This window comes from Euleptes europaea, chromosome 2 (assembly GCF_029931775.1).
Source record: "Euleptes europaea isolate rEulEur1 chromosome 2, rEulEur1.hap1, whole genome shotgun sequence".
Taxonomy (NCBI): Eukaryota; Metazoa; Chordata; class Lepidosauria; order Squamata; family Sphaerodactylidae; genus Euleptes; species Euleptes europaea.
Genome location: NC_079313.1, coordinates 63594414 through 63608360, shown reverse-complemented (window position 1 = coordinate 63608360; position 13947 = coordinate 63594414). Strand labels below are relative to the sequence as shown.

General features: G+C 44.5%; 1 protein-coding gene across 1 annotated transcript in view; it reads left to right on the top strand.

Annotated features, from left to right (window-relative positions):
• Positions 1–13124: 13124 nt before the first annotated feature.
• The window catches only part of DNAJC6 (DnaJ heat shock protein family (Hsp40) member C6), a 47070-nt gene continuing 46247 nt past the window's right edge, over positions 13125–13947 (top strand). Inside the window, exon 1 of the mRNA XM_056845460.1 lies at positions 13125–13374. Coding sequence (XP_056701438.1) covers positions 13125–13374 — 250 coding nt within the window. The remainder of the gene's footprint in view (positions 13375–13947) is intronic.

The following is a 13947-nucleotide window of genomic DNA, read 5'->3' as shown; positions in this document are numbered from 1 at the left end:
GCTCCAACGCACCGTGAGATCCAAAAGCAGATGTCGGAAGGAAAAAGAGTTTGTTTACCAAGATTCTAAACCTTTATTACAACTGGAAAGTTTCCAATCAAGTGCTGCGTGTAAGAGAAGAAAAGGGAGGTGAGAAGACCAAGGGAGGGGGGTATGCAGGCATAGCAACCAAACTGTGTTTCTGCTTACTGGCGACAAACCTCCACTTAATCTCAGTTTGTTGAGACGTCGCATTGCAGCCATAGTCCATATCAGCCAATGAGCAGGCAGTCCATGGAATGTACTTGCTGGGTAGACTAGCTTGGATTATTTTGGTCAGCCAGTTAAGTGCAAAACTTGTGTGCGTCCCATAGGATGAGGATGGGGCACAAATTTTTAATTTGCTATATAATAAAATGCATGGCAGCAATGACTAGGAAAAGGACAGGCCCACATTACAATATCTTTTGGCCTCCCCAAAAGTACCATCCTACACCTCAAATTCTCAATGCACATGTAGTTTATATTGAAGTACAAAATGTAAAAGTGTGAAGGGGCCTCAGAGAAAAAGCATGCCTCAGTTTCACTTAAAAGCAAGGACTGAGGCTCAACAGCTAGAGAGATAGGGCCAAACTAGATGTGACAGTGTCCTCATGACTGACGCTGGAATGCAGCTGCCATTTTAAAGCCTAAAATGGGTGGTTTAAAAATGCCAGGAGGGCCTGATCAGCATGGCAGAACATGAACACATGAAGCTGCCTTATCAGACCCTTGGTCCATCAAAGTCAGCGTGTTGTCTACTCAGACTGCCAGTGGCTCTCCAGGGTCTCAGGTGGAGGTCTTTCACATCACCTACTTGCCTAGTCCCTTTAGCTGGAGATGCCAGGGATTGAACCTGGGACCTTCTGCATGCCAAGCAGAGGCTCTACCACTGAGCCACAGCCCCTCCAGGGTGCTGTTGTTTCCCCCCATGCCTTTTCAAGTGGTAAAACAGCTACCGGGGAGCACAGCGGCTCCAGCACTTGAAAAGGTGCAGGGGAGGTGAAACAAGAGTGACTTGTCCCACCACGCTGATTGGGCCTTCATGGCATTTTAAAATTGCTCATTTTAGGCTTTAAAGTGGTGGTGGTGTCTCTATGTCAGGCGCAAGAATACTGTCACATCAAGTTTGGCCCTTTGCCATTCAGCTGAGGGTTGCTGCTGCTCCAAGGCTAGCAAGTCCTAATCCAAGAGTATGTTCTACCAGCGTGGAGGAACTGGAGAGAGGGTGCAACATCAGCACACTGTTGCTTCATGATATATAAAGTTGTTTAAGGCAAAGGATAGAAATTTAGTGGGAAGTGGGAATAATGATGGCTTAACATCAAAATATATAGGTTTCAATATTTATTTCATTTCCACCCCACCTTTTTCCCGTGTTGGAAGTGAAGGTGGAATTTGTGGGGCACCCATCTAAACACTAACCATGTTTAGCCATGCTTTGTTTAGCAAGACTGCTACACATTATGTGCCTTCCAATAATATAGGGCTGCCAGCCTCCAGATGGTGGCTGGAGATCTCCTGGAATTACAACTGATCTCCAGAAGACAGAGATCAGATCCCCTGGAAGAAATGGCTGCTTCACCCAAATTGTTTTGTAGTTTTATGGCTCACATTCAGACTTCATCTTTTTTTTTTAAGCCTTGTTATAAGTGTCACTATGCTAAATGTTTTATTCATGATGGTATTTGAGTAATTTCAGTTCTTCGGCCTACTGGCAGTTTTAAATTACTGACTTTAAAGTAGTGGTTTTTATGTATTTTGTCATGTTTTATTGTTTACATTGTAAGCTACCTTAAGTTCTATAAGGTAGAAAGGCAGCTAATAAATGTTTTAAATAAATAAAATAAATGTGAACAAAATAGCCACATTCATAAACATATCACTATACTGGAGTGTCCCCATATTTCAATGGGCTGTTACGTAATTTGGAGTTTGCTATCTTTCATAAGCATGTAATGTAAACAGAGTTCATTTTTGCTAAAAAGACCCCCAAAGTGTGCAAGTTTCCTGTAATGGATTTTATTTTATAAGAGTTTTCCATAACATTGTTCAAAACCAATGTGATATCATTGAATTAGAACTGCAATCCTATGCACACTTACCAGGGAGAAAGGCCTCTTTTTTGCCATCAAGTCACAGCAGAATTCTGTGGGATTTTCAAGTCAAGAGAGGCCATTGCCTTCCTCTGTGTTGCAGTCCTGGACTTCCTTGGGGTCTTCCATCCAAATACTAATTAGGGCCATCCCTGCTTAGCTTCCAAGATCTGATTAAATGGTCTAGCCAAGATCTGATGAAATAGTATTTACTTCCCAGTAAATACGCTCATGATCTACCTCAATGGCTGCAATTATTCAGTTACTTAGGAGTAACACCATTGAAATCTGAGGCTCTTACTTCTGAGTAAACATGCACAGGACTGGATTGCACATCTACCTTTGTGGTGGTATATGCTATGTTGCAAGCAATTCTAGCATCAGCTGTCACCAACGCTGCTTCATTTGGTTCATGCATTCTGCCCAAATCACCTACAGTCCATCTGCATACTTAGTATGCCTTAGTAAAAACCATGAAAATAAATCTTATGATATGGTAAGCCAGTGTATATACTCTAACATACTGAAAGAACATTGTCTTGAAGAGTCATCTTAAAAGATTGCTATGTGTGTGTGTGTAAAGTGCCGTCAAGTCGCAGCCAATTTATGGCGACCTCTTTTTGGGGTTTTCATGGCAAGAGACTAACAGAGGTGGTTTGCCAGTGTCTTCCTCTGCACAGCAACCCTGGTATTCGTTGGTGGTCTCCCATCCAAATACTAACCAGGGCTGACCCTGCTTAGCTTCTGAGATCTGACGAGATCAGGCTAGTCTGGCTATAGGACATTAAAAAAAAGAACCTTGAATTTCTGTTATACAGATGGCAATGTTGCCCCAGATGGCAATGTTGCTCCAGATGGCAAGCTTGCCCCAGATCATCCAACTGTGTAGCTTTCACTGCCATCCTACGTAGAGTTCCACTCTTCCAAATCAAGGGAAGTCAACGGGCTTAAAAGGCTGTAACAATTCAGGGCTGCCCTGCTAATTTTGCTTCACTTGTGAAATGCAAACAGAACATTCTCTTGTGCAATTCCATTCCCTTTTAGCCCTGAAAGATGAAATCCCCAGGGGTTGTGCTCCTTGTGTATTTTCAGCAGGATAGTTTAATTTGGCTTTAACTATTCAAATGAAAAAAAATATGCTGCTGTTTGGGATCATATTTAATTAATTGTATCTCCCTAACAGGTACCTTTTTTTTTTGGCCATCAAGTCACAGCTGACTTATGCCGACCCCATAGGGTTTTCAAGGCAAGAGACATTCGGAGGGGTTTTGCCATTGCCTGCCTCCACATCACAACCCTGGCATTCAAGTACTATTGAGGACCGACCCTGCTTAGCTTCTGAGATCTGATGAGATCAGGCTAGCCTGGGGTAGGAAGGGGGAATATGGTGCCTTTCCTTGCTGGGAAACTCCATTAGACCAAGGGTTCCATGGAAAGTACCTTGGTAACCTGCCTCCACCACTCAGGACCTCCTAAGAACCTCCACACTGGCCCGCTGGGAAGGCCCTCTTCCAGCACAGTACTAGCATAATTATAAGATAACTTATCACCAACCTGGTAGCCCTCGTGCAGTCTAGAACATGGGGAAGGGAATAAAGGAAATATCCCAGAGAAGTACGGTAGATTGTATTTAGTGAAGCTAAAAATGTCTTTATGAAAAGGTTCATTGTAAAAAAAAGAGGAAACAAAAGGGAAAGAGTAGTTAAATTAAAAAAAAAAAGGTGGAAAAAAGGCACAAAAAACCCCCCCATGAAAAACACATAGCAACAGGACTTTCCAGGTCTAGTACCAGGTACTAGAGGTGAGGAAATCTCAGTATGGCTTGGCATAGCATCTGCAGGGAATTCTGCTCTGTGTTCACAGGCTGCCCACTGCAGTTGGGAGCAAAAAGGATGCTGTTACCATGACAAAGCCCCATGCTTATTGCATCTTCTTTGCACAGAGCATACTCCATTCATTTTCATTGGCTTTAAACAGAAGTTCAAAGTGGCTGCAGGAATTAAAGCTAGAAAATTGCTGTTGCCTGGAATTCCAGGCAAGTATTCAGCAACCATTTAATTGACTATCAATTGACTATCACTATCCTGTTGACTTCAATTCCTGCTGTTTTAGCACACAAATTCTGCCAAGATATTATATGTGTTAATATGCATGGCATAGTACAGCGTGTACTGCCATAGTGAATTGCTTGTTATAGGAGCAGGTAGACATAATTGATTGTAGGAGCTGAAAATGTTTTCATTCTTGCTATCTATCAGTGATGAAAGAAGGAAGTGATAATGATGATTCTCCCAACAATGTTTGCACCATAATCTGATACTAATAGAGCAATCAGTTATAAAGGATAACAAACGTGGGTGTGTTTTTGCTGTCAAGTCACACCTTAACAATTGCATTCAAAAGGACAATTTTGTAATAAAAAGCAGCTTTCCTTGTTCCTGTGTGAAAAGCTGTACCTGCTGAAGTTCCCTTTTCTCTGCCAACTAGTAAAGATTCAGGAGCTCTGCTTCTGGTAACCCTAAACAGGAAAAAGCAATCAATTCCATCTTCCTTTCCTCTTCCCCCCTGCAGTTGTGAAGAAAACATGTAAAGGTGGATATGATAAGATTTCAGGCTTGGTATGAAAAATATTCACACCCATAGACCTAGAACACTCAACTTACAATCTGTTGTTCAAAAATATGCATGCTGGGACAAATCTGTTAGGTCACACTATAGGGGCCCTTCAATTGTAGTATTACAGATGCTGACCAGATACAATGAAAAGATTCCTGTACCTTTAAACATTTGAGTAGTAGAAAGTTAATCACACCTGTTTTACTAAGTCTCACATGCTAAAATTCCTGCTTCTATCCAACTATTAAAGTTACAGGAACCCTGCTGCTCCTTGGCACCTGGACATTCAAAAGTTAAAGGTTCTTTGAACTGAAGATGGACATAGTTAAGAGTTGCTGCAGTGTAATGGTTAAGAGGAGGTGGGTGGTCCCCAGTTCAGATCTTGCAGCTGCCGAATGCTCTCTAGGAAGCCTTAGGCAGGCCATTCTCTCTCACACCTCTTCTTCTGCAATATGGGGATAATAATATTGATCTGCTTTACTGGGCTGTTGTAAGGAGTACATCAAACAAATATATGTGAAGCATTTTGAACACTGAAAGTGCAAAATCTTGCTAAATACTACTATTAATTATTTTAGTCAATTGTGACATCACCTGTATCTATATACAGGTCTTCAGTCCATAAATTGCTTGTTCTTTGCCTATTTCTGGGATAAGCTGTTTTAGGATTGTGGCCATGCTGGTGCATTTCCTGCCAAGGTTGTTGCTTAGAGTGCTCTAGAAATGTGTACTTCAAATATGACTTTCCTTAGCTTGAGACTTCGGGAAACCCCAAATCCACAAAATACTTTTAAAATCTCTTGTACTTGGGCCTGTAATCCAATCTATAAATCACTGGATGCTTTGATCCTAAAATATTAACATGCATAGCTCAAGCTGTTACTCAGAAGTTGTAAAATGATTTCAAAGGAAGTTGTTTAAGTAGGGGCATTTAGGCTTGCTACATGCATAACTATGCTGTGCTAAATGAAGAAGAAGAGTTTATTTTATACCATGCTTTACTTTTAAGGAGTCTCAAAGCGGTTTACAATTGCCTTCCCTTCCCTCAACAGACACCTTGTGAGGTAGGTGGGGCTGAGAGAGTTCTGAGAGAGCTTTGACTGGCCCAAGGTCACCCAGCAGGCTTCATGTGGAGGAGTGGGGAATGGAACCCCATTCTCCAGATTAGAGTCTGTTGCGCTTACCCACTACACCTCACTGGCTCCCAAGTGGAATCTAACAGGATGCTCTAAGGATCAGAATCAGGAGCCTGCGTATAGGAATGCTTGTGATCTCTCTACCACAGGTGATAGATATCAGCAGTTTTGTTTGGGCAAGTATTTGTGAATGACTGAAATCATTTTTAGCAACCCTGTTGGTTTGTGTGTGTGTTTTTAGAAGTGTTCGTAAAAAAAGAAAACAATGTTTTATCCAGGAGTTTCAACTCTGAAAAAAAAAAATGTTTCATATGCTTTCTAAAGTCTTACAGCACTATTTTAAGAGTTACATCCTTCTAAATCCATGGGAGTCAATCTGTGTAGGATTGCATTGTTAATCTGCTCTTATTCTTGTATGTGGGCCAAAAAGTGGGAAAAATGCATTAATATGAACAGAAAGTAAAATTTTAAATCTCAGTTTATTTTATCATGCTTCTCTCTCCAAAGCTGTAATTTCCCATTACATGAACAGAAAGATGCTGTTAAGGTTTGTGGTGGCAAAAAAATTGTTACAAGTTGACTCTGTGATGCTGATTTTGTGTCAATGGGGTGTTTTGATTGGGTTCTTCATGCAGCAAGAGCTGGTAACTGTAACACCAAGAGCAAATGATGGCAGTCTAAGGTTTGCTATAGAGTGGTAAACACAAAATCTTCTAATGGGAGGGCCCACTGTAGAAATCTACTTGCCAAGTTCTCTAAAGCAGACAATTTGAGCACCTTTTCCACCCCATTGGTCCTTGGGGATATATTGCTGTTGTCAAACAGCTGTAGGTGTGCAGCTGCAGTGCTCAAGCATAGCGTAGAGAAGCTGAGCAGGGTCAAGCCTGGCTAGTATTTGGATGGGAAACCTCCCAGGAATACCAGGCTCATGACATGGAGGCAGGCAATGGCAAGCCATTTCTGGGCATCTCTTGCCTTGAAAACCCCACCAGGGGTTGCCATAAATCAGACATGACTTGACAGCCAAAAAAACCAAAAAAGTTCCAGAGAGTAATTCTAAACAGGTCTACTTAGAATCATACTTAAGTCTATTCAATGGGACTTACTCTGAGGAAAGTGTTTATTCCCAGTGCACCTGGATCCCAGTCTTAGTAGGCTGCAAGTCTGTGTTTAAATGGGCTCAAAAGAAGTATGATTCTAGTAAGGGCTGTAATGTTATGTGCACTTGGCTTGAATTGGGAGAGACTTCAGTTCCATGTAAGCACACACAGATGTTACAGCACAAAAAATGTTACAGGTATGCTTAGGATCACATTTGTGCACAATAATCCTAAGTGTGTCTAAAAAAGGTAAAGGTAGTCCCCTATGCAAGTACTGGGTCATTCCTGACCCATGGGGTGACGTCTCATCCTGACGTTTACTAGACAGACTATATTTACAGAGTGGTTTGTCATTGCCCCCCCCCCAATTCATCTAGACTTTACCCCCAGCAAGCTGGGTACTCATTTTACTGACCTCGGAAGGATGGAAGGCTGATTCAACCTTCAGCCAGCTACCTGAAACCGACTTCTGTCAGGATCAAACTCAGGTTGTGAGCAGAGCTTGGACTGCAGTACTGCAACTTACCACTCTGTGCCATGGGACTCCTGAGGAGAGAAAGTGTGTCTGCTGAGAAGGAAATAACACCTGCCTTCAGTTTAATCTATGTGTGCCTAAAATTGCAGCCTTTAATGCTCCCCAACCCCATTTCAGAATCTGGAATATAAAATCTGGGAGATTTGGTCATGGATCCAAAAAATGTCCTGACTTTCTATAGGGAAGGAATTAATGCTCAGGGATTGATTTCATTATTTGTGAATCTTCTTTCTTCTGGCAAAGGTATCCCTGTCTTATAAACAAATATTGAAGGTTTTAAGTATTTAGCTGGGAATGCTAGCTGAATACTGATGCTTTCCTCGTGAAGAAGTGAACACTCCTTGACCTTTTTTTCTTCAAGATTTGTTTCTTGCAGCCATGCATGCATGCATGTGTTTATCTACCTTCTATAATTTGATAGAATTTAGAATCAGATTATAAATATTAACCTGATATTTATACCTGAGAAAATTCTCCAGTTAGTTATCTTGGCTGTGGGATTTACCTTTTTAATCCCATTAAATATATTTTAAATGTCTTAGTGACTTTATGAAATTTTTAAATGGTAATCCATAATCCTGCTCCTTCTTCATTCATACTATTCCATTGTGGCTCAGAACAATAAAGAAGGTATTAAAGATATTCAGCACAACCTCGTTGAAGAGTGAATAAATCGTGCATAATCAATCCTTTAATTTTCAATACAAACATTAAAATCATAAAACAAGGAGAAAAAGTAACAATTCATTTACTAGTAGTATCTTTCTTGTGGGGCTAGAAGCAGAAGATAAGAGGTACCACTTTGACCATGTTCTTACTGGTACTCCACTTTGGCTTACTTTATCCCTGAATAATGTTGGAAATACAATGTCTAGTGCACAAAGATTGATTAAAGAAAGGAAGATCCGCAGGGGGCAGCAAGTGTGACAGTTGGATAGATAGAAAGGTTGTGATCCTTCTCCCTTCTCTTCCTGTGTTCTTGTTTGTTCCCATAATGCACCCCTCCTCTTCCTTCTAGTTACAGTGAAAGAGAGGAGCAACAGGCCCGATGTTGCCCTGTTAGTTATGGACCTTCTGAATAAACTCACTTTGTTTAGTCCTTAATCAGACTCAGGATCATTCTTAAGAAAAACTCCATTTCCTTAAAATAATGCAAATCCCAACAAGATGGGAAAAGATGTGGAAAGGCAAGGGAAATAATAAAAGTTCTAGAAAATCAACCCATATATTTTGAAATGGAGTAAATCTATCGCTTAGTTTATATACCATCATCTTGCATACAGCCACTTTGGCCATTTGAACTGGCCGCACAACAGCTGTTAGTGCTGCTGGATTCCTGTAGTGTTATGTTAAGTTGCCTTGCAAGAAAGGTATCCTTTCAGTATGACCTTAAAACAGTTTTACCAGGAAGTAAGTTGTGCTAAATTCAGTGGGATTTAAGGCTGCAATCTTTCTTTTATTCACTTCATTTATACTCAGCTTTATACCCACTGGAGACTCAAAGCATCTTATGTTGTTCTCCTCTTTTCCATTTTATCCTCACAACAGACCTGTGAAGTAGATTAGGCTGAGAGTATGTGAGTGGCCCAAGGTGACTTACAGCTCATTCCTGAGCCTTGCAGCAGCTGGGGATGGCGTGGCTGAGGTGTTGCTGCGGCACCTCCCAAGAGGTTTCCCGGCCACCGCAATGGTAAAAAAGGCCTTTAACAAAACAAAAAATTGCAAATGGGGAAAACAGCCACATTGAAAACAGTGATGCTGCCCCAAGAAGAACCTGATGCAGCAGTGCTGTTGCTGGAGGGGCCGTTCCCGGGCTGGAGGAGCTTAGGTCCCTGGGACCACCCCACCCACGCTGGCACCACATTTATCTTCTGGCATTTAGGTCCTGGAGAGGCTGCGGCATCAGAGGAGCACCTGGGCAGCTCTGTGGTGCCCCAGGCGCCGACGGAACTGTCCCCACCGCCAGCGTAAGTGCCTCTTATTCCATGATAAGAGGGCACTTATGCTGGCGGCAGGATCATGCCACCTCCACTACACTTTCAGCCCAGTCCTCAGGAATGGGCTGAAAGAAACCTTCATGGCAGAATAGAGATTCAAACCTGGGACTTGCAGGTCCCAGTCCAACACTCTAACCACTACACCACAGTGGCTCTGGCCTATCTGGGCTTAAGTCTCAGGGAATTCTGTAAGAATAAACATGAATAAAGTTAGGCTCTTTAAGGTGCACCCTTAAGCCTTCCATTTATTTAAAATACTTATATCCACTGTTTTATGTCCTGTAATCTGCCTTGAGTTTCAATGAGACAGGCGGATTATAAAGTAAATATCTCATTTTTCTCCTAATCAATGGTCTCAAGGTGGCTTATATCATTAAAGGCAGATTCCACAGAATTTACTGAAAATTAGTTATAAGTAATATTACATTAAACTGCAATTAAGAGCCCATTTACTCTGGATTAGTCCCAATAAAGGCACTACAATGGGCATGGAGTAGAGTAGGATATAACTTCAGAATTCATAGAAAAGTGAAATGGGATAAGAAGAAGAGTTGGTTTTTATATGCTGACATTGTCTACCACATAAGGGAGAATCAAACTGGCTTACAATCACCTTCCCTTCCCCTCCCCACAACAGACACCCTGTGAGGTAGGTGGGGCTCAGAGAGTGTGACTAGTCCAAGGTCACCCAGCTGGCTTCATGTGGAGGAGTGGGAAAACAAATTCAGTTCAGCAGATTAGCCTCCACCACTCATGTGGAGGAGTGGGGAATCAAACCCAGAGCAGACTCCACCACTCCAAACCACCGCTCTTAACCACTACACCACACTGGCTCTAATAAGATAGAAAACCGAAGGACTTATGAGTGTAGTTTCTGCAGCCAGCAAAACAGATGAATCAGACTGAAATATTCGCCATGTAACACTTGAATGCCTCTAACCTGGAAACAATAGTAGAATATCAATCAGAATATGTCAGGGACACATTTCAAGGCTAAGAAATGTATTGCGGTCGTGTGTGCACTTCCCCGCCATAATAAATGCTTTAAAGTGCTACCAAATCCAATGCCATTTCTATATAAAAAAGCAAGGTATTGAGGGTGCTGTTCTTGCTATAGAAAAGGGGTTTCAGGAAAAATTAGGAAAAACAAATGGATTAATATAATCTGTTCAATATGCTGACAATTCAGAGAATATATCAGAGTAGTTGAATTCTGGAATTGCATTACTTTAGGAGTAAGAAATATAGAGTGCAATCCTGAAGGGAGGGCCGAATCAGCTTAGGAGACGGCATGACCCTGTGCCGACATAAGGGCCCATTTATCCTGGGATATGGGGCACTTACGTTGGCACGGGGACGGGGGGGGGCAATCATGCCAGTACTGATAAGCCATGCCACCACAGCCACGCCAGGAGCAAAATCCTGGAAGTTGGAGCCCACGACGGCATGGGGGGCCTTTCCCGGGGGCAAAGCTGATGTTATTCAGCTTCCAAACCCCTTTCACCCTGGGAATGTCCCCTCAAACGGAGGTGTGGCTATGCCACCTTTTTTGGTGGTGCAGTCTCGCTGTTTTCTATGGGGGCATTTCCACCATTTTACATTTTTCTGTTCAGTTGCATACTTTTATTTTCTGCTCCCCTTTCAGGAATTGGCTGTTGGGTCCTAATGAGCACGAAACAGGGCTATTTATCTACTAGACAGAAACAGGGCTTTTTGAATACTGGATGAAAACCCTGGACCATAGAACCAAAAATTAAACAGTGGCAAATTAAATTGATCACTTCTGTTCATTCCCTTCCCTTTGATTTCAGAATGAAAGGTTTTAAGAATGAATAAGGCTTGGCTTCCTGTCCTGAAAACCTCCAGACTAACAAAGATCACAAGTCCCTCTTGTATTTAATGTGGTTCACTCCCAAGAAAGTGTTCTTAGGCTTGCAACCCATGTCTAGGAACCAATATCTGCACCTCCAGGAGCAACTGTAAATCTGAGCTGTAATTCCATTCAAAACATGCTTCTTTGGTCCTGTGTTTCCTGGACCAACAGCCCCTCCTTGTCTGGACTGAGTTTACATGGGAACAAGTGCAGTGGAACCCCATGGGACTTGCTTCTGTGTAACCATGCACTGGCTCAGACATTTTAGGACTCAGTGCTTCCCTGCTTCAGTAGCTTTACAATTTTATTCTGTGACTCTGGTTTAGGGGCAGCCACATCAACTTTGCTCTTCAGTTAAATTTTGTTTTCCTGATTACAAATCTGAAGTGGGGCATACAGGTTTTGTTTTTTCCTTCCATTCTCTCCTTTTGTGCATATTGATTTCCCCCCTTTTTCCAAATGAATGAAGAACTGAACAAAAACATGGAAGACAGAGGATGTAAGAATGGAGGGGGGGTGTTCAGAGGCAAGATGTGCTCTGGAGTGGGGGATGGAAACCTGGGTATGTGCGGTGGGAGTCAGAAAAACTTTAGTATGAATATAATGTTTGCTGCTACAATGTCTTATTTCCAGTCTATGAATCATGGTGATGCTGGTGTGTGTTCCATCCACGATGCTGTAAGTTCCTCATTTCCTTGGGTGGGCTCTTGAATCCGAAGCTTAAAGACCAAGTCCTTTCCAGATTTAGCTCCATTGGAAGGAAAAAACAGAGCCCTCTGATCGCATTCCCACTTTATTGCCTCCCCCCCTTGATGCCCTTGTTTCCCCCCACCACTCCTTTCTGTGCCGGATCGGAAAGCCAAGGCCATTTCTGCACGGGAGGTTTTGCCTTGGTGTGTGTGAAGCGCCGTCAAGTTGCTTCCGACTCATGGTGACCCTATGAATGAAAGTCCTCCAAAATGTCCTATCTTGGACAGCCCTGCTCAGATCCTGCAAACTGAAGGCCGTGGCTTCCTTGATTGAGTCAATTGCCTTGGACTTGCCGCTTTTTAGGTGCATATTTTTATAATCCTATATTTTAAATGTCTTAGTGACTTTATGAAATTTTTAAATGGTAATCCACAATCCTGCTCCTCCTTCATTCATACTATTCCATTGTGGCTCAGAACAATGAAGAAGGTATTAAAGAGATTCAGCACAACCTCGTTGAAGGGTGAATGAATCGTGCATGATCAATCCTTTCATTTTCAACACAAACATTAAAATCATAAAACCGGGAGAGAAAGTAACAGTTCATTTACTCCCCATCCCAAATCCCCGAACTCGACAATCGGCCCCCCGTGCAGAATTTGGAGAATCCGGATGGGGGGGGGGGGAAACGCCCCTCTAGAGAGCGGCCGGTCCCAGGCCAACCCTCCCGGGCAGAAACGGCCCCAGAGGCCCGGCAGGCCCGGCCGAGCCGCTTCCGGGCCCCGTCTCCACAAAGCGGCGGGCTCCTCGCCCAAAGGCCCCGGCTCTTGCCTGCAGCCGCCGAGGGGGCGCGTCCGGCCGAGGCTGCTCCAATCGCCGCCGGGCGGGGGGCGGAGCGGCGGCCGCCCCCGCCCAGCCCAGCCCAGCCCAGCCGAGCCGAGCAGGCCCTGCCGGGGCCGGGGCCCCTCTCTGGGCGTGTGGCCGCCTCCGCCTGCCGGGGAAGGTGATGCACTCGCGGTCCCCCCCACCCTTCCCTCTGGACGCCAAGCGGCCCGCCTCGCCCATGAGCCTCCTGGGGAGCTACCGCAAAAAGACCCACAGTGATGGCTATGAATCTTTGCAGCTGGTGGACAGCAGCGGTGACTTCGGCGGCGGCCGGGAGGGCGGCGGCGGCGGCCTCGGCCTCGGCAAGCAAGGGGTGATCCCCGCGGTGGTGGCGGCGGCGGCGGCGGCGGCGGCGAGGAGCCCGGCGCGGCAGCAGCAGCAGCAGCAGCAGCATCGGCCGCTCGAGTGCAGCACCATGGACAGCTCAGGTAGCGCGGCGCGCTGGCTCGGCTCGGCGCGCAGGGCGGCCCCGCCTAGCCCGGATCCGCCGGGGGTGGAGGGGGGGGTGGCGGCGCTGGACGCGGCCCAGGCCGTCCTCGGCCCTTTCGGAGGAAGGGAAACCTTAGGCGGCCCGAGTGCTGCAGGTTTAAGCGGCTCTTCGGGCCCGCCGGGCGAGGGCAGCCATCCCGGCTGTCACTCTTTGCCATCAAAGGATGGGGCCAGAGTCCAGGAGCACCTGAAAGACTCGCAAAAATATTTTCTGGTAGGGTAGGAGCTTCCGTGAGCCACAGGCTCACGGAAGCTCCTACCCTACCAGAAAATATTTTTGCGAGTCTTTCAGGTGCTTTCAGGTGCTCCTGGACTCTGGCCCTTTTCTACTACTAAGGAGTCTTTCAGGTGCTCCTGGACTCTTGCCCTTTTCTCCTACTGCAGACAGACTAACACTGTGAATTATCTTAACGGATGGGAGAACAGGGGCGAGCAGAGGCACGGAGGAGCTGCTGAGGCCCGGGTATTGTTCTCAGGTGGTGTCGGAGGGAGGATCCTTCCTTGTCGCTCTC